General features: G+C 35.5%; 1 protein-coding gene across 1 annotated transcript in view; it reads left to right on the top strand.

Annotated features, from left to right (window-relative positions):
- The window catches only part of Prex2 (phosphatidylinositol-3,4,5-trisphosphate dependent Rac exchange factor 2), a 310,793-nt gene that overhangs the window by 80,449 nt on the left and 202,509 nt on the right, over positions 1–27,835 (top strand). The window contains exons 5-6 of the mRNA XM_063257426.1: positions 5,069–5,170; positions 8,281–8,442. Of these exons, the coding sequence (XP_063113496.1) occupies positions 5,069–5,170; positions 8,281–8,442 (264 nt within the window). The remainder of the gene's footprint in view (positions 1–5,068; positions 5,171–8,280; positions 8,443–27,835) is intronic.

Here is a 27,835-nt window from a genome sequence, read left to right on the forward strand (position 1 = left end):
TGAAAGGTGAATTGTGTCTTTTCTCTAACAGCTTTTAGTATTCTGTTTTTATGCTGTATGTCTGGGATCCTCAGCTTTCAACAGAATTTTTTATTTCTTGTATATCTCTTTGAATTTGTTTCATGTATTCTACTTCTTTTCTATATTGTTCATTTAAGGTTTCCATCATTTTTCCCATGCTTCTGTACTTTTTATCTATGTCTTCTCTAGCTATGCTGAGCAACTCCTTTATTAAGATTGTCAATTCTTTCTTTATATGGGGGATTATTTCTTATCTCGTTTCCTCCATTGCCGCATGGATTTGTTTCTTTATTTCACTTGCTATCTTTTCAGAAATTTCAAGTGTATGAATTTTAATATCCTTTACTTCAGGGTCTCCTGTACTTGTTCCTGAGGTATTAGATGTTTGAGATTGCATTTTGCTTTTTTGTTTTGTCATTTTTGCCTTTCAGGCTAATATTTGGGCTTTCAATCTCACTAGTTTCAACTGTTGATAGTTGCATATTTTAGGGTCCTACTGTGTGGTTGATGTTTTTTCTGATTGCTGGGTACCACAATGAAGAGGAGGGCCAGTCACCTGAATTTCTCCTAAACGGCCTGTATTGATTTAAGTCAACCTTTAGTCCCTGCTGTTACTGTGTCTTCAGTTGTTCCCAGGCTACCAAATCTGCCTGTCTATAGTGTTTGCCTTTGCTAGGACCCTGCTGTGTCACTGGGTGTCTCATAAGCCCTTTTTGATTTCGTCCAGGTTGGGGGAAGCCTTATTGGCACTCTCTTCAACCCACCTGGTATTCTCTGTATGAAGGAAGGACTCACCCACACTCTTTTTAGGCTCACCAAGGTCCTACAGCTGGGAGCACTTCCCTACTGCTCCTGTTTACCCATTGAAGTTCTCTATTTTAGGGTTAAACTCAACACACTGATGCAAGCCTGCTGAGGTCCTCTGTTTGGATGAGGGGTTAGTGAGTTTCTAATCAGACCAGCAAGGTTAATCCACTGTGGTAAAAGATCCTGGGAGGAGGAGGGAAGGCCAAAGATCCACAGCAGTAATAGGTCCAGAGGTCGAGGTGGTGAGAGGCAACCAACACTCCATGGTCCCTCTGAGGTCCAGGGGGGTGAGGTAGGGCAGGCAATGGAAGTCCTTCCAGGGGGTAGGAGGGCTAGGGAGGGGAGGGGAAGGTGAGGCAGGGGAGGGAAGTTGAAGCTCTGTGGTCCCTCTAAGGTCCAGGGGTGGGCAAAGCAGGGCCCATGTATAATTGTTTTTTTCACCCTTCAGTTTTGTCAGATTTTGCTTTATATATTGTTGGGCTTTTTTTTTTTTAGATATGTATACATTGATACTTGTGTATTCCTATTTCTATTTATCATTGTGAAATGCCCTTCTTTGTCTCTGGTGGTATTTGTTCTGTTAGTGTCTCTTTTTCTGATATTATACGGCAGTTATAGCCCTCTTAATACTGTAATTTCGTCTTTATTCTGTATTTTTCTTAGAAACGCATGATGATCTTTGAAATATTTTTCATAGACAGCCTAAGTTAGATCTTGCTTTTTATCTAATCTTACAATCTATGCCTTTTGACTAAAGCCTTTAATGTCATTATTGATTCAGTTGTATTTATATTGGACCATTCTGTAATTTTTATCGTGTGTTGCATTTGTTTGGTCATCTATTCCTCTTTTCTGATCTACTTACGTGCTAGACAGATACTTCTATTGTACCATTTTATTCCTCTATTGATCCTGTGAACTATATTTTAAAGATATTGAAAATAATGTTTTTGTAAACTATAATATATATCTTATCAAGTTCATTTTGTTACTATTGACTTAATTCTAGTAAAATATTGATGGTACTTTGTTATGGCATTTCCTACATAAATATAAAAATGTTTCATTTCCTCTTTCCTCCAAGGTGTTCTTATGGCCAAACATATCACATTGTATGTTATGAACCCTGCAACACAGTGATATAACTTTGCTCATTATAGATTTATTATATATTTATAGTCTTTCATAATAGCCTATTTACCATTTCTATCTTCTATTTTTCCATTATATTTTACTCCACTGTTACAACCTTTTAGTCTGAAGAATGATTCCAATTTTTTACAAGAAAATTCTACTAGCATTGGCTTCTCTGACACTTTATCTGAGAAAGTCTTTACTTTGCCTTCATTTTTGAAGGATAATTTTATTGGCTATAAACACTTGCTTGTAGATTTTTTCCTTTCAGCAAATTAAGTATGCCATTCTACTACTTAACCCATTGCTTCTGAATGATGAGAAGACATTTGTTATACTTTTTATATTTTACATAATGCATATTTTTCTATCTCAGTTTTTAATACTATTTATTTATTTATTTTTTTGGTACCAAGGATCAAACTCACGATTGTGCACTTGCAAGGCACGTGCTAATGCTACTGAGCTGACTCCTTGGCCTTGTTTTTAATATTTTCAATGGAAATAAGACAGTTTCCATTGGTTTACATTCAATTCCTTTGAGTATTTTTTCTGCCATCTCAAATATGCTATTTAGCCTCTCTGGTGAATTACTTTTTCATCTCATGTGTGTTTGCTTTGACTAAATTTCTGATTCTCTATTGAGATTTACTATTTGTTTATGTACTATCAATGTATTGTCCTGAAGTTTTACAAACAAGGTTCAGTGGATTTCTTGGACATATTTATAACAGCTATTTTGAATTCTTTGTTTTCTAAATCCAACAACTGGGTAAATTCAGGTTTTTTTTACTGTGTGAATCGTATTTTTCTGTTCCTTTGTGTGCATCATAATTTTTTATCATAAGCTAACTATTTAAACAAATTATCATATGTTTGTGTCCAGATGTCCCTTAAAGCCTTATGCAGTTATAGGGGTTTTCAGAAGTGGCTGAATCTGATGCTATGATTAAGGGTATGTGATCAGCTCACTGACTGATTAAGCACTGCCCTAGTCCCAGTGGCCTAGATAGAATGTAAAAAGGGGCAAAAAGACACTATTAAGCTCAGCTGTTGCTTTTGCTGTGTTCTGCTGCTATGAATTGCCGCCCTTCTACCATGTGCCACCCTGTCTTGGAGCCAGCTGGTTTTAAACTGAAACCTCTCCAAACTGTGAGCTAAATAAATGTTTTCCCCTGTAACTTTGGGTGTTGAGTATTTTTCCAGCAATGAAAGAAAAGCAACTAAGACACTGTAGCAGTTCTGGATTTTATATTTTCAACCTGAGATTAGTTACTATTTTTTGTTTGTATACTTAGTTGTGTTTTAGTAAATTGCTAAAACTTAATCTAAGAAGCTCTCTGTTTCATATGTGCAATTCTTAATAACACTCCTTATTTATTTCTACAGTTTTGTTTTTATAATTTAGCTTTGTTTGGTAGGAATCATTCCTGTGGCTACTTTTCTTAATAGTCAGCCAAGGATTCATCAAAAGTGATCAAATATTGTTATCTGTCTTGTCCATGGATCTGAGTATGAGTTAGAAGTCAGATAGTTTGCAGGTTGATTCAAGTTTCGTATCCCATGGGACTCTCTTAGGTCCTTTGTACAGGTGCACACAGCCAAGTTTCTCCAGACTGACCAAGTGTGGTGTGGTGATCATTCTATTTAGTTTTCAGGTTGTACATGATGGTAGGTCTTTGTTTATGTTGTGACCATAGTAAGTTTTATGATCCGTAAAATCTCTGGAAGCTTATTAAAAAACATACTTTAAATGAATGTATAATTAGTATAGCTTGTGATTCTAAGTCAGTCCTGGACAGTGACCAACCTTTGCCATTGTGAAGAGAGTTTGTAATCCATATTATACAAAAATGGTTTGGGTTGTTGTATGTTCTTTTATGGCTCTATAGCCCAGAGCTAGGTAGTGAGTGATCATATTGATAGGGTTGCTAAGTCGTGTTTGGATCCTGAAATATTACTGGAAATATGTAGACACTATCTAAATAATTGTGTTTTTAAAGATTTCTCTGGGGGGAAAAATGCCATACATACCTTGAAAACCTTTTGATAAACTGATTGCAGCATGGAGAGGCATTCCCAAAGCACATGCTCTGTAAGAACACGGCCTTTGCTGCTCTGCCTTCCAGGGTGGCTGGTAAAGTTACTCTTGTGGCTTTTGCTTTGCTGACTTGAGACTGAAGACAAGTTTCCCAGCAGAGTGGAGGAGACTGTTGCTCTTTCTTTTACATCCTATCCTACTCAGCACTTCGGCTCTCTTCTCAGTGTACAACAATATTTTAATACAGTGGTATAGAAGAAGCTAGTGTATTAGTTTGCTTCATTAGATTTTAAGGATTCCTTCTATGGAAGTCACTCTGAAAAGCACTATAAAAATAAGATTTGAGGAAGTTTCAAGTTTTTCTTTGTATTGTTAAGGAAGATGACAGCTTTACTTATCTGGGTTACTTTTCTCTTGATCACTATTTTATGGTCAGTAGGTGCTCCTTCATCTCACCAGTTTGTATTGCTGGTTTTTATATTTCTCTAACCATTTTGTCTCTGTGGAGATCTTTTCTGATCTTGACTTCCTGAGGGCTTTGGTGGAGTGTGATTTAGAGATCACTTGGGTAAAACATACTGGTTTTACAGAGATGAAAAGTAGAATTCTGAAGTCAGCCAAAGGCATATCACTGGTCAGTGGCAGAGCTTAGTCAGAAGTTCATTGTCTTTATATTTCTTTATCCTTGATCTTACACAATGTAAGATACTTGTTTTTATAAACAAAATCTCTCCGTCTCTTGTTTCTCTGCTTCTGTCTCTCTCCTCCATTCTCCATCTCTTTAGCATTACTATTTGTTTCTATATTTACATTTTCCCTGTCACATCAGGTTTCAGGGAATATTTGTGAAGTAACTTTTTCAGATCCAACATGTATTTTTGCATTCTGTAACCGATATGAAAGACTCTGTGTTATTCATAACTGAAAATAATATGCTCTTCTTAAAGTACATAAGGATATTTCTTTTCACAAATTTTCAGTATAAACTTTTGTGATAGAAAGAAAATTTAACAGTCTCACATTTGAAAAAATGTACTGTGCTTGACTATGTTTATTTTGACCCAGAACTGTATGCTGCTTGGAGGACGAAAAAACACAGATGTTCCCCTGGAAGGCTATTTGGTGACACCCATACAAAGGATATGCAAGTACCCCCTCCTTCTGAAGGTATTTTATGTAATGCCTCATTTTAGTATTTCGTTGAAACTGAATAGTTTTCTGATGATCTTTTTAAAGAGTTTGACATTCTAAAAAAAGGCAGATCACAATTATTGGAAAAATAGCTACTTTATCATACATTTATCTGTGGAGCAGAAGGCAGAACTTTAGTGGAAAAGCCATTAAAATGAGCTTTTAGTGCTCTTTGTGGAAAAACATACTTGCCTGAGTTTCATTCAGAATAAATGCATTAGTTTAAGAGAGCTCCCATTAAGTCCATTATGACTGTTTTATGTACCACGTTAGCTATAGGGCCCTTTATTTTAAGTAAATTCACTGTTGGTGTCTGTTTTCATTACCCAAACTTCGGTAAATTTATGATGCTAATAAAGTTAAGGTCAAAATTACATAATTTCAGGGCCTGGTTTCTGAATCATTATTATAATGGCATGAGCACTGAGATTGCTAAGAAAACACCATGTCTTAAAGGCGAAATGACTCACTAACACTTGTCAGTCTGTCTCCTTATTACAATAATCAATATTTTAATATTTAATTTACTACCTTTTGGCATTGATGTGAAGTTTTATGACTAGGTCAGCATGCCAGTTTTTGAAATTATACTTTTTGGGATATAACATCAGAATAGACAATTTGAGGTGTTAGTTGAGCATATGAACTCTGAGTTGAAGTCCCTGGTATTCTCCTTACCAGCTCTCTGAGTGGGATATGTAATCTAAGCCTAAAAAGTCTTTTTCTTAATTTGTAAAATAGAAAAATGACAAAATTCAGCATGTATCTATAGGAGTGTATATATCAATAAATATATAAGCATTTATATGTGTAAATATATATTTGCATGTATATATAGAAGTATAAAATGATTAAATATTTTACATGAGTCATTTAGCATGGTATGTACTCTGTATTAGACATTCATGCTTATGTCTATTTGATTTATTTTAACATATTAATTACTAATTGGCATCTTAATTCTTAAAAATACTTAGAAATGCCATTGCTAACTAGGCATGGTGGCTCTTGCCTATAATTTCAGCCCTTGGTAGGTTAAGCTGGGGGATCTTTACAAGTTCAAGGCCAGGCTGGGCTATATAGTGAGTTTAAGGTCAGCCTGAAGTACATAGTGAGACCCTGTCTCAACAAAATAAAACAACAAACAAAAAAGAAATGCTATTGCTATAATAATTGAGTTACTGATTTACTTTTTAAGATGTATTATAAATTTGAACTAGAAATACATTTTTTCTACCTTCAGAAATAATTTTATGACCATAAAAATATGTTTTATACCATCAGTTGAAGAGTTGCTCTGGGATTTTCTTTAATTTAATTTAATTTTTATTTTTTCTTCAGATAGGATCTCACTATGTAGTGCAAGCTAGCCTTGAACTTGCTTATGTAGCTCAGGCTTGTCTTAAACACACAGTGATCCTCCTGCCTTAGCCTGCCAAGTGCTAGGATTACAGACATGTACTGCCATGCTCAGTTCTCTTAAACTTGAGATGGGTTTATTATTCAGATAAAAACATTAGAGATTGAGTTATATTATTAAAAAATATATTGGTCTTACTTGTGAAACTTGATACTAATTTGGCCGGTCAATGCCAGCTTTACAGCAAGTAGTTACTAGATTTTTAATGATTATTTCTCTTTGTATTTTATATTACCTAAATTTATTGCACAAGTACTCACTGAATATTAAAGGCTCGACTTCCTAGCCTTGGGAATGACTTGGTTACTTCACTTAGGTTACAAATGGTTCTACTATTCAGAATTTCTAGAGAAGCCTGCATATATCTTTTATGAATTTGTGGGCCACCATAACATTTTAAACCTTGCCTTTGGAGTGGTGTTTTATGTATTCTTGTGGTGTAACTCTGCAGAGCCGAGTATGAACATATTAAATGCAGGGTTAAAGTTTATGGGAAAATTTTCCACAATAAGGAAATTTGGGAGGATACAAGAACTGGCTGAATCAAAGCCAAGCCAGGCATGGTGAGACACAACCAGCACTCAGGAAGATGAGGCGGGAGAATCATCATGAGTTTGGGGCCAACCTGGGCTACATAGTGAGTTCAAAGCACTTCAAAGTTGAAGTGCGTGATGAAACCCTGTCAAAAAAAAAAAAAAAAAATCCAAAAAGCAAAAAACAAAAATGGCCTAAGTTTCCACTTTATTTTTGAGAATTAAGAGCATTCTTTTGAAGAGAGGCCTCAGGGTCTCTGTAATTGTATTAGTTCTATGATGTTGGCAACCGTAATAAAGAAACAAATGACTAATTAAAAAGTAATGTGGTCACAACTGTCTAGACAGTGGGTGAAGATGTTTAATTTTGTGCTTCTAAACAACAGCTAGCAAGACTTTGTTAAGAGATTAAAGATTACTGTAATTTTGATATTCTGGATAGAAAAAATATAAATAAAAAGCTTCTTAAAATCTGGAACATCAAAAACAAAAAAGGGAAGCATTAGATTTATAGTAGTTTATTCATCACAGAGAATGATGGAAAAGTATAAATTGCCCCTTTAACAATGAAGTATTGTGAAAATTGTAATAAAGTATCTATTTTGCTGGAGAATAAGACATCTACAGATTTTGCTTTGTTTAACTTATATTTTTATAGCTTCTCAAAAAATGTTAGGAAACAGGGATTAATATTGTTAAGAAATTTTGGACACATTTATTTAAATATATATTCTGTTAAAGACTCCAGGAAAATGAAATGACCACATTAACATTGTTAATGGTTCTGTTAGAAGAAAAATCAAAATTAAATAAATTCCATGCCCATGAGATATATCTGATGGTTTCAAAGAAGACATGTAACCTTATTTTTAAAAGCAAAATAAAATGTATGTGAAAAGTTAGTGTAACTGCAAAATATGCCTTGGAGTAACACTCATTCATTGATTCAACCTTTCTTTTCTGATCCTTATCTTAGTGGAATTTGTGATGTCACTGAGAAAGGGGCTGTCATGATCTTTGTAGTTTTCATTTCCTGGTCAGTCTTAGCATGCTGTACCAGAAAACTGATGATCAAAGAGCAATTTGTGTGTGTGTGTGTGTGTGTGTGTGTGTGTGTGTATGTGTGTGAACAGGAGCTACTGAAGCGAACTCCACGGAAACACAGCGACTATGCGGCAGTGACCGAAGCCCTCCAAGCTATGAAAGGCGTCTGTTCCAACATAAATGAGGCCAAAAGGCAAATGGAGAAGTTAGAAGCGCTGGAGGAATGGCAGTCTCACATTGAAGGCTGGGAGGTACATTTACTTTGCTTAATGTAGAGTTTAAGACTGTTCTGTGAAGTTACATGTTAGGAGCAAAATTATTGGGGTTGATAAGCGGTTGTTTTTCCAGATATTGTGAAAGGACTACTATAGTCAACACTGAAAATTGCTTTCATTATTATTTTAAAATACTTTTTAAGGTGGCGGTTAGTTCAATTAATCTTGACCTGAGATGTTTTATTATGGAGCCAGTAGATAATCATGTGAGCCTTGAGCTTTGATATTTCATAATTTGTGCCTCATGAATTACCTCTTATTTCTGTATTAACTTTGATCAACAAGTATTTCACCTACATCTTCAAGAGAGTAAGAAACTAAAGAATGAGAGAGAAGAATGGGAATCATTTTCAACCATGATAATTTTGAATCAGTTTTTTCATGAGATTGAAATCCTACATTGTTTTAGTGCTATACAAAACAATTTGAAATTCTTGTATTTAAAGTGCCATAATTTAAAGGAATTTGAACTGTGAGCCAGCATTTTTTTTCATGCTACACATGTTATAAAGAAGGAATTAGGTTAATTTTTAAAAAGTAGAAGAAGTAAGATTGAAATTGTCCCCAGCTAAATGCTGTATCATATAAAGCCAAATGAAGTGTTTAGATCATTAAGGACTTGCAGTGAACTAATTTGTTTCCTATCCTGGAGATGTTGGCTTTCATTTAGACCTAAAGTTGTGTCCAACCAGATACGCAAAGAAAGCTCAAATACTAACCTGAGGGAATTTTCCTCTTTGAATACTGTGCTATGAATCTTTTAAAATGCTAACTGGGGTCTGACCTCACTTCCTCTTTGTGTATGTTCTACTTCTAAAGTGTGTAGGGTGACCTCCCATTTCAGCATGAAGGCCCCCTCTTCCAGTGAGTTAGAATGATTGTGTGTTGTACAGTTGATTCATGATGATAATTCCTTTCCTGGGGAACTGTTGTCTTGCTGGGATGAGAAAAATGAAGTGAAGTTTGCTTTTGCAGTACTCTTGTTGTTCAAACATTGGTACCAAAACTGAGCTTGCTTTAAATTGCAGATGTTTCAGTGAAATCTGCCAGGCCTTTTGCTAAACAAGAACTTCAGAGACTCTTTGCACTACTCTAGGAAAATGGAATCTGTCATAATTTTGTTTCTTTTTGGTATATATTCTAAAATTTGAATCTACTGAAGAAATCAGAGAGTTCTTAGATACTATTGATGTTGTTTTCAACATCAACATACTCAAAGGCAAAATGTATGTGGAGTGTGCTGTGTTGTACATAACCCATAGCAGAGGGTGGCTCAATTTCTTAGACCTGCATGGTTTTACAGTACTAAGTGCAAGAGAAAAAAATAGAGCATCAAGACAGAAGAAAGCTAGTGGAATTTAGGAAATTCTGTGGCGTGCTCAGGGTGTACAGCTCTAACAAGCAGATAATATCAATTCTGGGTTCCAAGGAGGGTGATGACGTGAATCTCATTTTAGTGGATTTTAACATTGAGTTTTTGAGAATCAGCTATGCAGATATGTGGGAATTTGGGGACTTTGGAGGTTATGGCTTGGAGCAGAATTCAATCAGTCGGTGGGCGATTTGTGATCAGAATCTAATTATCCACCCTACTGTACTATGCTGGAGAGACGAAGGGGCCATTTTCCATTCTAGGGAGTTTAGGGGAAGTTGCTAGTCTGGTAGGACTCTGTACACAATTAGACAGGAAGAATTCTGTTCCCGAGATACAATGAAAGGGATTTTAGAGCTATTTTTGAATTGCTAAGAGTGATTATCATTCAGCCAATAGACAGCTTTGTGTGTATGTAGGGGGCTCTTTTGGGCAGCGTTTACATGGAAGTGGCTCAGATGTATCCGCCAGGACAGTTTATATATACTAGAGTTCCTGGAAGACTTTTCAAGGTTAGGAGCCCAGGGCAAATGTTTGGAAACAGGTCCTGTCAAGCTCTACAGATATTTTAGGACTATTCCATAAATGACTCTCTTTCTTCAGGAATTAAAATTCTCATATTCTCTCAGCCACTTCCTGAATTGAGAATTGAACTTAGTTTCTCTGAATCTAACTGCCCTAAGTCCCCTGCCCTGTTTCTAATTTTGGTTTTTTTTTTTTTTTTTTTTTTTTTGGATATAGGGTCTTGCAAAGTTCTTAAATTGCCTAGGTTGGGCTGGAACTTGAGAGCCTTCTGCCTCAGACTCCCAGAGTGCTGGGATTGTAGGTGTGCACCACCACAACTAGCCAATTTGACATCCAAATGTGAAGTACTCTAGATGTGCGTTATTTTTACTTTAGGTGTAATTTCAGTTATGTAAATCATTTAATTATCCAGAATATCATTTCCTAATTAATCAAATGAAGTATTTTTTTCCAAAACAATAAGTTCTCATAGATAATTTTCCTATGTGGAATTTTGTGCTACTAAATTATTATTTATATTCCTGTATGCTCAGTTTAAGTAAATTAGTAATTGAAATTTATTGTTCCCGAATCATATGCCACAGTGAAGAATGCTTTTGAGAAGACTTGGCTTTTAGTCAGCCTTTTGTTTGGGGATAATATGTCACACATCTTTCATTTATAGAATGGATTAGTGTAGTGATCAAAAAAGTAAGTAAAAATGCTTTAAACTAAGATGCTCTAAAGTAGCATTTTAAAACTAGTTCAGTAGTTGAATTTTGCCCTTGAGAATTTCTCACTTTTCTATTACATGCATTCAGTGGTTGTAATATTACTTGAAGTTATATGGTTCAAAGTAATGAAAACTAAAAGAAAAATCAATTGGATGGGTCACAGAATCAATGGAAGAAGTGTAATTGTCAAAGTTGGAAGAGACCAGTGATGTGGTTCATTCATGGGGAAGAGGGACTCGTGAGATCTCCCGGGCCCTCAATAACAAGCCATTCTCACAGGAAACAATCCAGTTCCACAGGTCTGGTTAATACCTTGTGAAGGCAGTACCTTATGACCTCATATCCTTCCACTAGTCTCCACCTCTTAAGGCTTCTACCGTATTGAGTCCCAGTTCTCCAACACGTGAACCTGTAAAGATGAACCGTATCTAAACTATAGCAGTGACTATTTTCAGTTTGCTGAGGGTATAACCCCCATTATCCAAACTTTAAGAAGTTTCGTAAGTTCAGATAAGGCTATTTAACTTATCTGAATTCTTACAATTAGTAGGTAGAAAAGTTTAGATTTGAAAATTGGTAGCCTGCTTCAAAGGTTTATTTTTGTTACCTTGTGATATAACACTCAGAGAAAAATTTTAGTGTTTTCCTATATTTCCTTTAACAGTATGGGGAATGTAGATATTAGGTTTTTATCAGCATTTATGTTGTAACCGTAGTATAGAAGGTCTGTAGTTTGTTTCAGTTGTTCATTTTTGAATTATGGCTTTTATAATATACTGTATCTTCATTACCTTGTCCAACACTCATAACATTTTACAAGATATTCTACTCAAGGTAATTGTATAGCTGTGATTAGTATGTTTGAGCAGTATGTTTATTAGCTGTTTAATCAGACTTGCTGAGCCAGTAAATCTTAATTATCAATAGGAGTGGATTAAGAGACTCCTGGAGAGGTGATTGGATCACGTGGGTGCTATTTTCATCTGTGGAGTCATCTCCCGTGTTCATTGGAGGTGGGTCACTGGAGTTCAGGCTTTGAAGGGTGTATCTGTGCCTGGTTCTTTGACTCTGTGCTCTGCTTCCTATAAGCCATGGAGTGAGCAGATCCTCTGTCATGATGTTCCTGCGTTAGAGCTGGTCAAGCACAAACTGAAGCCTTTGAACCCTAAAAAAAAGAAAGAAAAAGCCATTTCCTCCTTAAACTTGTGCATGTCAGCAACAGGAAAGCTGACCAGTGGAGTTGCCAATTTGCTCAGTATAGCAGGACTGTCCTAAGTTTCAGCTTGCTTCTTGGTTGATCATTTGTATGAAATACTGCAAATTTTAGAATTATACATTCGTATTTTGACAGGGAGTATCAATAAACACTAATATTGTTTAGTATTTCAGCTTTAAATCATGGATAATGTCTGTTTGGAGCTAGTCTTTCAAATCTGAGAAACATCAGAATAAAAGATAAGGGAAAGAATTATTGAGATTTAAAGATTGGAAGAAATGATATTCACAGTAATTATTGTTTTAGAAGGTAAAGAGAAATAAAATACAAATGTAAAGCATTTTAGATATTAATCCTTTTCTGAGGAGTAGCTGTCAAAATTTTAAATCATTTTATAGGTTGTCTCTTCACTTTATTGGTGATTTTTTCTGTGCAGAGCTTTTTAATATGATGTGATCCCATTTGTTGATTTTTGGTATTAGTTTTTATACGACTGGGTTTGGTTCAGAAAATCGTTTACAACTTTGTCTTTTAGAGAGTTTTGCCTATTTTATCTTTCAGCAGATTTAGAGCTTTTGTTCTGATATTTAGATCTTTGACCCATTTTGATTTTAGTTCAGTGCAGGGTGACAGATTTGAGTCTAGGTTCCTTGTTAAAAGAGTCTGTCTTTCCTTCAGTGAAGGGATTTGACCACTTTGTCAAAGAAGACATAGATGTACATTCCTGAAGCTGCTACTGTATCTTCTCTTCTACTCTGTTGATCCAGAAGTTTGTTTTTTGAGAGTGCAATGCTCTTTTTATCACTGTAGATTTGTAGTATAATTTAAAATCTGAGACTGTGCTTTTGAGCCCAGAATTGCTTTTGTAATAGCTCTGTTTTGGTTCTACGTAAACTTTAGGATTGCTTTTTCCAGTTATGTAAAGAGTATTGGTATTTTGGTATTTTGGTATATTGGTATTTTGATTGTGATTGCATTAAAGCTATATAAAAGTTTTGTAAATGTGGCCATTTTTACTGTATTGATTCATCCTGCCAGGAGCAGAGGATATATAGTTCCTTTTTGTGATATCTCCTTCAGTCTCTCTTTTCAAAGTACTATAGTTTTCATGATAGAGGTCTTTCATGTCTTTAGGTTAATTCCTATTTCATTTTTCTTGATGGTATTGTGAGGAATAGTCTTTTCTCAGTTTCCCTCTTGGTGAGTTTGTTATTGGTGTAAGGAACACTACTGATATTTGAATGTTGACTTTGTATCCTGTTCTACTACTAAATTTGGATATAAGTTCTAGGGGTGCTTTGGTGGAGTTTTTGGGGTCTTCTAGGTAAAGGACCATGTCATTAGCAAATAATAATAATTTAGCTCCTTCCTTCCCTATCCATATCCTTTTTGTTTCTTTCCCTTGTCTTATTATTCTAGATAATGTCCTGGTTGCTATATTGAATAGAAGTAATGATAGTGAACATCCTTGTCTTGCTCCTGATTTTAGAGATAGCTTTCAGCTTCTTTGCACTGTTGGCTGTTGATTTATCTTAGATGAAATTTATCAGGTTGAGATAAAGACCATCTGTTTTTATTTTCTTCAGAGTTTTTTAAAATCATGAATGAGTCTTGGATTTTGTCAAATGATTTTTCTGTGTCTATTGAGATGATCATGAGATTTTTGTCCTTGCTTCTATTTATGTCGTAATACATTTTCTGATCTGTGTAAAATGTTGAACCATCCCTACATCCCTAAAATGAATCCTACTTGGTCATAATTTATGCTCTTTTTGATGATTTGCTACATCTGTTTCCCAGGGTATTTCTGAAGATTTTTGCATCTGTGCTCGTTAAAGAGATTGGTCTGTAGTTCTCTTTTATTGATGGGGTCCTGTTCTGGTTTTGGAATCAAGGTAATATTTGCTTTTAGGAAAGTTGTTGGGAGTATTGTTTCTCTTTCAATTTTATTAATGAATTTGAGGAGTCTGGTGTTAGATCTCTAAAATTCTTGTAGAACCGGGCAGTGAATTTTTCAGAGCATGGACTTTTCTTAGTTGATAGTTTCTTTATTACTTTTTCAGTTTCACTGAGTAAAATTGGCTTATTTAGGAGTTTTTCATTATCTTGATTCAGTTATGGTGGTTTATACATAACTAGAAATTTATATATTTTCTCTGAATTTTCCACTTTAGTAGAGTACTGGTTTTCAAAGTAGTTACTGATAATCTTCTGGGTTTCAGCAGAATATGTTTTGATTTCACCTTTTTAATTTCTAATTCCATGGATTTGGATCTTTCCTTTCCCTATTTTGGTAGTATTGGCTAAGTGTTTGTCCATCTTGTTTAATCTTTCAAAGAATCAGCTCTGATTCGTTGATTCTTTGTATTTTTTAGTCTCAATTTTATTAATTTTTGCCCAGATCTTTTTAATTTCCTTCATCACATTAGCTTTGAGTTTGAATTGTTCTTGTTTGTCTAGGGCTATGAAGTATAATGGTAGATTATTTATTTGAGCTCCTTCCGTTTTTGTGATGTGGGAATTCACTGCTATAAATTTTTCTTTTAGGACTGCTTTCATTGCATCCCATAGATTTTAGTGTGTTATATTGACATTATTGATTGATTGTAGAAACTGCCTAATTTTTTCTGTAATTTGATCTGTGATTCATTGATTAGTCAAGAGGTATTGTGTAATTTCCATGTATTTGCCTAGTTTCCATTGTGTTTGCCATTGATTTCTAGTTTTAGCACACCAGTCTGATATTATGCATGGGATAATTTTAATTGTTTTGTACTTCCTTAGACATGCTTTATTGGTTAGTATGTGGAGATTTTGGAGAAAGCCCCATTTGCTGCTAAAAAAGAGTGTGTATTCATTGTTGAATAGAACACTTTGTATATATTTTTAAATTCCTTTGCTCAAGGTTTGGTTCAACTCTGATACTTCTTTGTTGATTTTGAGTTGATCTGTCCATTTGTGACAGTGGGGTATTGAGGTCCCCCATTATAGTTATTTGGTATTTATCTGATTTGTTATGTCTGTTTCTGTTCATTTTATAAAGTTGGATGTGCCAATTTGGTGCATATATATTTGTAACTGTTAACTGTTCCTGTTGAATTATTCTCTTGACCAATATGGCTCTTAACCATCCTTTTTACTTCACTTTGTCCAAAATTAGGATAGAAACTCCCACTTTTTGCTGGGTTCCCATTCCATGGAATATTGTTTTCCATTCTTTCATTTTTAATCAGAATCTTTTTGAATTAAATGTATTTCTTATATACTGTATATTGATGGGTGTTCCCTTGATACATTTTGCCAATATCTGTCTTTTGACTGAAGAACTGAGACCATTCACACTGAGAGTACTGAGAAATATTGACTTAATCCTGTCATTGCATTGTGCTCTTCTTGCTAATTTCTTCATTGGTTTCCCCTTTTGCTTAGCTGCTCATCCTGCTAGGTGTATTCATTCTTTTTGACTTGCTGACATTGTTGGTGTCATTGTTGTCTTTATCCTTTTTCTAGGAGACTCAGGAGAATATTTTGTAATACTGGTTTGGTGGTCATGATTCTCTTGACACACACTGTTGAAATACCTTATTTCTCCATTATTTTTTTAAGACACATCTCGTTATGCAGTTCATGCTGGTCTTGAGCTTACTATGTAGCCCAGGACTGCTCTTGAACTTGCAGTGATCCTCCTACCTCAGTCTCCTGAGGGCTGGGATTACAGGCATGTACCACTTCACCTGGCGTATCTTCATCAATTTTACAGGGAAGTTTTGCAGGATACATAAGTCAGTGTTGGAAGCTACTATCTTTTAGATTTGAAACACTTTACTCCAAGCCCTAGTGGCTTTTAAGGTTAGTGTGGAGGTGTCTGTTCTGGTTCTAATGAGCTTAGCTTTGTATGTGATTTGTTGCCTTTCTCTAACAGCTTTTAAGATTTTGTCCCTGTGATGGACTTCTGGAATTTTGAAGATAGTATGTCTAAGAAAGGTTCTCTTTTGGTGATGGCTGTTTGGTGTTGTATATGCCTCATTTAGTATGTTTATTTTTGCCATTATTTCTGTGAACATGCTATTTGGGTTGTCCTGATTTTTCACATATTTGATTATTCTTAGATTATTCTTTGTATTATCAGTTGTTGGATTCATTTTACATTTTCTCTTCTTTTTACGGTGTCTTTGAGGGCAACATTGTCTTCTAAAATTCTGTCCTCACAATGATCTGTCCTGCTGCCTATATTTTCAGTGTGAATATTTTCAATATTTTTAAGTGGTAGTACTTGGATTTCTAATTCAAACATTTTCATGGACTGTAATTCTTTGGTAAGCTGGTGGTTCATATTTTGTATCATTTTTTAAAAATTTTAAACCCGGCTGCGATTGAAGAGCTGTGGATCTTCCAAGGGGCAGGTGGGCGCACAGTGTCCCTGAGGCCCGGCTTGTCTGGAACTGTGGAGTTCTGAACAAGCAGAGGAGGGTCATTGGTTCTGAAGGCCCAATGGCTTGGGGTAGCATGGTGCCAGAGTCTCAGTAGCTGCAAACATAGAAGGGGATTTTCAACAGATCCTGAGGAAGCTTTCAAATAACACTTGAAACACAGAAATATAGGAAAATGACAAAACGAAAGACCAAATTACAACCTCAAACCTCCAGCCCATCTCAGGAAACCCTAGGAGGAATGTATTTAGAAGAAAATATATCCCATCCACCTCATATATCAGACACAATAGCTACTGAAGTTGACAAGCAACTCCAGGAAGCTTTAAAGAAATTCAAACTCGAAATAATATCCCAGATAAAAGAAGAAATGATAAAAGAAATGAAAGAGATTCTAAATATATCTAAAGAAAACACAGATAAAAAATTGGAGGAACTAAACAAAAAGATAGAATCCCTAGACGAGCAATATAAGAAACAAACAGAATACATAATGCAGATGCACAGAGATATACAGGAAATAAAAAACTCCACTGAAAGTTGTAAAAACCGCCTTAATGAAAGTGAAGATAGAATTTCAGACCTTGAAGACAGGATCGCAGCTAGTGAACAGGAAAGGAAAGTTCTTTTGAAAATAACAAGGAATCAGGAAACAACAATTCAACAACTGCAAGACGATGCAAAGAAGAATAACATAAGAATGATAGGTATTAATGAAAAAGAAGGAGACAACATAAAGGATATCAAGAGGATATTTAGAGAAGTAATAGCTGAAAATTTCCCAAGCATGAGATCAGAAACTGACATCAGGATCAGTGAAGCATATAGAACTCCAAATAGTCATAACCAAAATAAAACTATACCCAGACATATAATAATCACCATCCCAGAAATCCAACACAAGAATAGACTATTAAAAGCTGTCAGAGAGAAAAGATAGATCACTTATAAAGGAAAACCTATCAGAATCACAGCAGACTTCTCATCACAAACAATAAAGTCAAGAAGAGCATGGAGTGAAGTATTCCAGATCCTAAAGCAAAATGATTTCCAACCTAGACTGATATATCCTGCAAAACTATCATTTAAAATAGATGGTGAAATACGATACTTCCATGACAAAGAACAGCTGAAGAACTTCATGAACACCAAACCAACCCTGCAAAAAATATTGAAAGACAGTTTAGATACACAAAGGAAAAAACCACTAAGCAAAGCAAATAATTAAACAGAACAGAAAGATAAAGATGCAACAGCAGAGAGATAAGATTCCTACAATTAACCAACATTTAACAGTAATAACCATTAATGTAAATGGTCTCAATGCACCAACCAAAAGAAACAGACTAGCAGAATGGATCAAGAAACAAAATCCAACCATATGCTGTTTACAGGAAACCCATCTAACCCAGAAGGATACTCACAGACTGAAAGTCAAAGGATGGAAAACAATTCTTCATGCAGCAGGAATCCAAAAAAAGGCAGGAGTAGCCATTCTGTTTGCAGACAACGTGAACTTTAAACCAACAATGACCATAAAGGATAAAGAAGGTCACTACATACTTGTAAGGGGAAAACTCCAAGAGGAAGAGATAACTATCTTAAATATATACGCACCAAACTCCAGAGCACCCAGTTATATAAAACAATTATTAACAGAAATGAAAACTCAAATTATCAGTAACACAATTGTAACAGGAGACCTTAATACGCCATTGACACCAAGGGACAGATCAACCAGACAGAAAATGAGCAAAGAAATAACAGAACTGAATCACACCTGTGAACAAATGGGTTTGATAGACATATACAGAATGTTCCACCCAACAACATCAGAATACACATTCTTCTCAGCAGTACATGGATCATTTTCTAAAATAGACCATATATTAGCTCACAGAACATATTGAAACAAGTGCAAAAGAGCTGAAATCATCCCTTGCATGTTATCGGATCATAGCGCTCTGAAATTAGAAATTAATGCTAAAAGATACTGCAAAAATCCCACAAACACATGGAAACTGAATAACACACTCTTGAGTAATCAGTGGGTCACAGAAGAAATTAAAGAAGAAATCAAACAATACCTAAAAGAAAATGAAAATGCAGGTACAACTTACCGGAATCTGTGGGATGCAATGAAAGCCGTCCTGAGAGGAAAATTTATTGCACTGAGTTCCCACATCAGGAAAACAGAACGAATACAAATAAATAACTTGATGCTACACATCAAACAGCTAGAAAGGAAGAGCAAGTCAAGCCCAAAGCCAAAAGAAGAGAGGAAATTATAAAAATCAGAGCAGAAATCAATGCAATAGAGACTAAGAAAACAATCCAAAGAATCAACAAATCAAAGAGTTGGTTCTTTGAAAGAATAAATAAAATCGATAAGCCCCTAGCCAACCTTATTAAAAAAAGGGAAGAAAAAGCTCAAATTCATGCAATAAGAAACGAAAAAGGAGAAATCACTACAGACCCAATAGAAATACAGAAGATCATCAACACCTATTTCGAAAACCTCTACTCTCAAAAGTTTGATAACACAGAAGAAATAGACAGATTCTTAGAAGCATATAAAGTGCCAAAGCTAGATCAAGAGGATATAAAACTGTTGAATAACCCAATCTCTGTCACTGAAATTGAAAATGTAATTAAGTCCTTACCCACCAAGAAGAGCCCAGGCCCAGATGGATTCACTGCAGAATTCTACAAGAAGTACAAAGAAGACCTAATGCCGACACTCCTCAAACTATTCAATGAAATTGAAAGGGAAGCAATCCTTCCTAAGTCATTCCTGGAAGCAAATATTACTCTAGTACCAAAACCTGAGAAAGACCCAACTAAAAAAGAGAACTATAGACCGATCTCCCTAATGAACACAGATGCAAAAATCCTCAATAAAATATTGGCAAATAGGATCCAGCAAATCATCAAGAAGATTATACACCATGACCAAGTGGGATTCATCCCAGGAATGCAAGGATGGTTCAACATACGCAAATCAATAAATGTAATCCACCATATCAATAAAGCCAAAAATAAGAATCACATTATCATTTCTATAGATGCAGAAAAAGCCTTCGATAAGGTCCAACATTTATTCATGATAAAAACTCTACAGAAAATTGGAATAGATGGTCTCTACCTCAATATAATAAAGGCCATTTATGACAAACCAACAGCCAGCATCATACTAAATGGCCAAAAATTGAAAGCCTTTACTTTAAAATCAGGCACAAGACAGGGATGTCCTTTATCACCACTCCTATTTAATATAGTACTGGAAGTACTAGCCAGAGCAATTAGGCAAGAAAGAGAAATAAAAGGGGTAAAGATAGGAAAAGAAGAAGTTAAGTTGTCATTGTTTGCAGATGACATGATACTCTACATAGAAGACCCCCTAAGCTCCATTGAAAGACTCTTAGATACAATAAATAAATTCAGTAATGTGGCTGGATACAAAATCAATACTCAGAAATCAATAGCATTCCTGTACACAAACAACAAAATCACAGAGAGGGAAATAAGAGAAACTGGGCTATTCACATTAGCAAGCAAAAAAATGAAATATTTAGGAATTACTCTTACGAAAGAAGTGAAAGGCTTATACAGTGAAAACTATAATACACTGAAAAAGGAAATTGAAAATGATCTCAGAAAATGGAAAGACATCCCTTGCTCATGGATAGGAAGAACAAACATTGTGAAGATGGCCATTCTCCCAAAACTCTTATACAGATTCAATGCAATCCCAATAGAAATACCATCAACATACCTTATAGATCTAGAGAAATCCTAAATTTCATCTGGAACCAGAAGAGACCTAGAATCGCAAAGGCAATTCTAAGCAGCAAAGACAAAGCAGGAGCCATCACAATCCCTGACTTGAAATTATACTACAAAGCAACAGTAGTAAAATCAACATGGTATTGGAATCAAAACAGAGCTGAAGATCAATGGAATAGATTAGAAGATACAACCACAACTACAAACACATTCAACCACCTTATCTTTGATAAAGGAGCTAAGCAGGTTCACTGGAAGAAGGACAGTCTCTTTAATAAATGGTGCTGGAAAAACTGGCTCTCCATTTGCCGAAAACTAAAGCTAGACCCATGTCTATCACCATGTACTAAATTGAAATCTAAATGGGTCAAAGATCTGAATATTAAAACAGAAACACTAAATCTATTGGAACACAAATTGGGTAGAAACCTTGGAGACATAGGAGTAGGTAGAGAATTCATGAACAGGACTCAAACCGCACGGGAAATACTTCCCAGAATCAATAACTGGGACCACTTCTTATTAAAAAGTTTCTGCATGTCAAAAGAAATCTCCAGCATAGTGAAAAGAAAACCCACAAACTGGGAAAAGATTTTAGTGAACTCTCTCTCAGACAAGGGACTCTTGTCTAAAACATATAAAGAATTAAAAAAACTCAGACCTCCAAAATTTAAAGATCCAATCCAAAAATGGGCATCTGAGATGAATACGCACTTCTCAGATGAAGAAATGCAAATGGCAAATAAATACACGAAAAAATGTTCCTCATCATTGTTCATTAGAGAGATGCAAATTAAAACCACACTGAGATACCATCTCACTCCTGAAAGAATGGCCAGGATCAAGAAAACCAACAACAACAAATGCTGGAGAGGCTGTGGGGAAAAAGGAACTCTCCTGCACTGTTGGTTGGAGTGTAGACTGGTACAGCCTTTGTGGAGGTCTGTCTGGAGGTTTCTCAAAAAATTGGGACTGGAAATCCCATTTATTCCAGCTATTCCACTTCTAGGCATATTCCCAGAAGAACTGAAAGCATCATACCACAGTGATATATGTGCACCTATGTTTATAGCAGCACAATTTGTAATCGCCAGATCTTGGAAACAACCCAAGTGTCCATCAACTGAGGAATGGATAAAAAAGTTGTGGTATTTCTATACAATGGAGTATTATTCAGCTATAAAGAAAGATCACATTGAGATATTTATCAATAAATGGGCGCAGCTTGAGACCATACTCATAAGTGAAATAAATCAATCTCGCATGTATGAATACCGAATAGTTTCCCTAATGTACGTAATGATTCAAATATATAAAAATATGTGGTAATCATGATTCCCCATTATGTGGCCTTGAAGCCTTATAAAATTTTCACTTAATAATTAGAAAGGCTTTACTCTGGGCTTCTTGATATGGAAATATTTGAAGCTATAGTATATGAAGTTTTATCCAAATATTTCAAGGAAAAAGACAGACACTATGGTAACTACTATTCTTTAAAAAAATTATTATTTCTTATGTTTATTTTAATTAAGGGAAAAATTAAAAAAAATTAGGATATATAATAGTAACTCTTTTCGATTTCCTATTAACTTGTTTTGAAGTCCTGTAATACTCCCACGATCTTGTTTTGACTGATTAGACTCTGTTCCATTCTATGCGATAGTATCAAGTCTGAGGGTATAGGCAACTACTTTGAAGGCAGTAAGATTCACAAAGATGCCCATTCTGGTTTGACTATTGTCTCCTTTGGAAGTCCTGTAATGTTTACAATGCCTAAGTTTTATTGGTCTTGTTCTCTACTGTTTTGTCCAACTTTATAATTTCTAATGAAATAGACAATTCTTTTTAAGGAAACAAGAGACAACGTTGATAACCATAGTTAATAACCTTGTACTCTGTTCTACATCATGTGCTATGTCTATCCTTGGTTTTGACTGACAGCTTTGTTTTGCCACATTTGACTTTATTCTCTCCCCCCCCCCAAAAAAAGTAATAAGAACTAAGGAGTAATAAAATCCAAAATGTGTAAATTTTGTTGTAAAAAAGAGAGGGAGAAAAAAAAAAAGAAAAAAAGAGCTCTAACGGATATAACAGCAAGTGTGTTTAGGGGTGTTAAATAGCTGACTATATTAATGTTTTTGGATCATTGAACACAGCTGTTTGCAGTCTCTCTGTTTGAATGTCTACTTTGTATTCTTTGATACTGTGATTTGAGCAACTATTTCCAAGATGATAATATGTAATCTATTAACAGGTGATTTCTTACTGTTACGGTTTTTTTTTTTTTTTTTTTTTTTGTAGTTCTGTATTATGTGTAACCTTACACTGCTTTGGTTTGTTTTGTGTTTTTCTCTTTTTCCTCTTAAATAAAAAAAAAAAGAGGAAAAAACCAAGGAAAATAAAACAATAAAATCAATCAAAATAAACCAGAATAAGTGATACAAGGCTTCTAAACCTTTTCAAATCAACAATAGGTACCACAGTGTCTTTGTTATCTTCAAAATAGCTGAAGATACCATCTTTGGATATATAAAAATCGATCATAACAGAGCAGAATAGCAACAATAAAAACAAAATAATGAATATAATAAAGAGCATCAAAACAAGCCAAGTAGTAAATACATAATGGCTTCCATAGCACGCCTTGCTCTTTCAAATAGCTGCTCATACCATCAGAGTTAACATAAACACAGCAAAAGAGAATAAACCCCAAGCAAAAGAAAAAACAATGAAAATGATATGGTTCCAGGGTGGGGAAGATAATCTCCCTGTAGGTTGTGGTTCTCTCCCTCAGCTCTCTGTGAATGGTGCTGACTCAGAGAGAGAGGCTTCTGTGTGATTTTATTTAGCTCAACTAGTTTTTTATCAGTGCCTTATTAGAGTTCCTAGATCTTTTTGGTTATTATTTCCATTATCTGTTAAGTGTATCTTCTCTAAACCTGGTATCTTTGTGAGCTGTTTATTATCCAAATCTGCTATTCTTTTGAGTAATTCAGTGTGTGGCTTATACTATACTGACCTTGGTGACCCTGGATTGGTTTCTGGAAAATGGGAGTTTTAGGAGGGATTTTGTTGCCTTTACTTCCCAGGTTTCTGTTTGTCCCTTTTGTTTTATGCTGAGGTTTGTGGATTTTTATAGCCTAATGACTTTGTTGCTCGCACAGAAATCTCTTTAGTTTCTTCTCAGTAATGTACTTTGGTCATGGCTAACTGTAATCCTTGGCCACACTCCAAGATTCAACCACCTTGGTTATTTTGGGAGAGAAGGAGTCAGTGTAGGTAACCCAGCAACTAAATTCTCTGAGAATATACTCTTGTGTTTTTAATGTCACAAAATAAATCTGAGTGTTGAATTACAGAGAAATAGTGACAACTATGTAACCTTCTTAATACCAACCAAAACAACTACAGTAGTGTTGTCCAAGACAAATTAGATATTACATGCCATAAGAACCACTTTAGGATTAAGTAATTCTAAAGAAAAATCACCAATTTTGATGTAAACATTTATGCAACTTACGTATTGACTTATAGCTAATATGGAGTAAATACAACAGCTATATCTCTGCTAATGTTAGAAAAGATTTTAACAGTAATTTTATAGAACCAAATGCCAAAGATCTATTAAGGATTTAGGGTTGAGAATGGTGGGGTACAAAAGGAAAACTTTGAAACTTTAAACTCTATGATATGAGGAGGAGAGAGAAATATTACAGAGGAACTTATTGGGGGCGTAGAAGGATAAATGTATAAGTGGGTAAATATAGGACAAACAACTGAAAAGAAATAGAAGATTAAAAAGGGAGAAAAAGAAATTATACAGAGTAAATGTAGGAGAAATAATTGAAGAGAGAAAATTTAAAAAGGATAAGATGAAAGAATAGAGAGAAAAGTAGAGAAGGCAATTAGAGTAAGGCTGAAGAACAAAGAAAGATTACTGAAGGCCTGGGAAACGATGAAGAAGACCAGAGGGGAGGAAAGAAGAAAGCAAAGACAAGAACCAAATCAAACTAAAAACAATGCTCACACACACACACACACACACACACACACAACAAGCAACAAACCCCCAATGAACAAAACCAAATCCAAAAAGCAAGGGAAAAAAAAGAGAGAGAAAAGAAAGAACTTTAAAACAATATAAGAAGGAATCAATAATGGTTACTATAATACATCCCATTATCTTCAGAATAGCGACCCATACCATCAAGACACAGTAAATCTAACAAAACAACACAGAATAAAACCAAACCTAACAAAATTATGAAGATGATACAAGAATTCAAAACAAAATAATAGAAAATTAACAATGGTTACAACTTTCCCTTTTTAGAGGTTTCCTCCCCTATCTCTTTAATAATATCTATTGTGCTGTTAGGATCCCACCGACTCCTTCAGTTTTTTATGCTAGGGAGATAACGGTGTGTTCGATGTAGGAGTCCAAATCATTTCACCCATGAGCATGATCTCAGGTTGCATCTATTTACCTACAAAAGCTTTGAGTCTGTCTTACTTTATAGCTGGGTAGCTTGAAAATACCATGTGTTTCTTATCTATTCTGCAGTTCATAGGCAAGTTACTCTTGCTTTTTTTCTGGTCTCCTGTCACATGAAACAATTGTTTTCTCTCCTTTGATTTTCAGCCCATGAATTTCCTTTTGAGTTAAATATGTTTCTTGTATATAGTATATTGATGGATATTTTTTCTTGATCACTCTTCTGTGTTTCTTTTTATTGGTGAATTGAGGCCATCTACATTAATGACTATAAGTGGCATGCATTGGTTCATCTCTGACATGATATCCTCCTGCTGTTGGCCCTCCCTTTTCCCCTTCATTCAGTTGCCTGTCCTGTTATCTTATTTTGAAGTCCTATACAGCTTTCATTCTTTTGTTTTGATTGATTTTAGTCTGTTTGCTATTGTTTATTATGTGTGAAGGTATGGACAGCTATTTTGAAGAAAAGAGACATTATGGTAACAATTGTTTCCTATTCACTTGTTTTGAAGTAATTCTTTTGTTTTGATTGATTTTGTTCTGTTTTATATTGTGTGATAGTATGGACAGCTATTTTGATAAAAATGAGAGACATTATGGTAGCCATTGTTGACTTTCCGTTGTTTTGTTTTGAAGTCTTGTATCGCTTGCGTTGTTCTGTTCTGATTTGCTTTATTCTGTTTAATTTAGTTTAGTTTTATTCTCTTAAAAATAAAAGTTTCTCTGTGATTTCAAGCCTGTGTTCGCCTTCCAGAAGCTACAGTTTTGATACATTCCTGTCTTGCTGATAGGCAGAAGAGGCAGTCAGATCCCAGATCTATGCTGAAAGCTAGCAGTATGATTAAGGCAGGGTGCCCATTCTGGGACTTCCAGTCATGCAAATTCAGGCGGAACCTGGCCTCTGGTTGTAATTGTGGGCTAGTCTTGTTTGAATTATAACACTCTGGGTGTTGTAGTCAGGGGTTGTACACAGAGAACAACTAGGATTAGGACATGGAGTTTATAATATTTTTATAATAGTCACCAGAAGTTAACACAGGAAAATGCAGCAAATCTATCTGCAACACCAAAGACATAGATTATTTAGTCAAGTGCCTAAACCCCAGAGCAGTGTCCCACATGAGTCTAGATAAAAACCCAGAGTTCAGGACAGTGCCTCCCACGAGTCCAACTGGAGGTCCAGAGCCCACAAGAAGGACTCATGCCAGTCTCTTTTACGGATCTGTGCCGGGAAGACCCAAGAGTCCGAGGTGGAAGCCAGAAAGTCTGTGTCAGCAGGATGAAGGAGCTGTGCTAGTGGGATGAGGGTTCTATGCTGGAGCTGAGAAGTCACACTCACAAAGACCAGGGCTATCCTGAAAGGCACCACAGCTGTCCTCAGCAATACGGAGGCCCCGAGCTCCTCTGACGACAAGCACAGTCGGGTACATGCCAGGAAGCAACGTGATGAGTTCATCCTGGAGACCAAGCAGCACATGTCTTCCTCTCCGGAACCAGGAAGCAATGCTCGACGTGAGGACCAAAGTTTCTCCAGGAGAACCAACAGCTCAGACAGCAACTCATAGGAGAGTCCACAATGCCTCCTTAATACCTCAACCCTCAAAACCTCCCTTCTTCCCCACCTATTTATCCTGGCAACCCTCCTCAGGAGAGCATCTTTGCTCAATGCATGCTGATGTAATCCAGCTGGCGTTAAGTTGACCACCAGTTCTCAATCCATAGCACTGGGTATATCTTTCCATCCTGACCTTGGATCCTTGATCATGGACTTCTCCTGTGGGTGTTCCTTCCATTCACCAGATACAGGAATCCATGAAATGAAGCTAACCTGGGACTGCAGAGTTCCATATTCTCATGGCCCCTTGCTAGAATAATGTCTAAGAACTGTTGCCACTGTATATGGCAGATGCTTGGACTGGTGTCACTCACCAGCTGTTACAACATCAACTGGTCCATTCCACTGGTGCATTTGTTCCTGAAGACCTCTGAAATCACCTTGTTTCACTGTGCCTTTGTAGATTTTGGTCTTCCTTTCTCAGGAGCCATGAGCCAGGAGTCAGGGACAAAGTTCCCTTCCTTTTTCTGGATTGTGTCCTGCCTCTTCAGTTTCTTTGTAGACTCCAGTTTTTCCATTAGATCTATCCTTGGTCTCATAGGTTGACTTCTTTCTTTTTTTCCTTAAGTTGTTATTTTCCAGTGTCTGGATTCAGAATCTTGGAGATGTTGATTTATTACTGCTTACTGTCTCATCATCTTCCTGAAAGTTCTTGATTATCTATTTACATGAGAAATACTGTACTATAAAGCCATTCTGAAGTTACCTCTGGTGTTGGAATGTATTTTTGTTTATAGTTGAGATTGTGACCAATAGTCTGTTGATTTTCAGTCATGCTGTGTTAATTCTTGATTTAGAGTCTTCTAGAGTTTGTGGACAAGTCAGTTTTTAAAATTTTTTTTGTCTTTTTTCATATGTATCAGGTGACTTGTATACAAATTTATTTACTGTCTTAAAATGGAATTGATATCCCTAGTAGCAGATTAGCAATTCTGGAAAAAGCGTACAGAGAGTGAATCTACTTAGAGGAAGAAATTTCATAAGAAGGAGAGAAGAAAATTTGATACTGACTTTATCTTGCTAAATGGATGTTTATATTATTAGTTTGACTTATATGAGATAGAATTGATGTTATATTATTTAGTAATTTGAACTTCAGAAAGAGCAAGTCAAATGCTGTTTTTCTTTCTTTTTTGGGGTGTAAGTTAAATATTTTATGAAAACGTATTATAAAACTGATACTTTTCATTTCATGTTTGATTTCATGGTGTTTT

Source organism: Cavia porcellus, unplaced genomic scaffold (assembly GCF_034190915.1).
Source record: "Cavia porcellus strain 051 isolate PalLab524CR breed Dunkin Hartley unplaced genomic scaffold, mCavPor4.1 scaffold_10, whole genome shotgun sequence".
Lineage (NCBI taxonomy): Eukaryota > Metazoa > Chordata > Mammalia > Rodentia > Caviidae > Cavia > Cavia porcellus.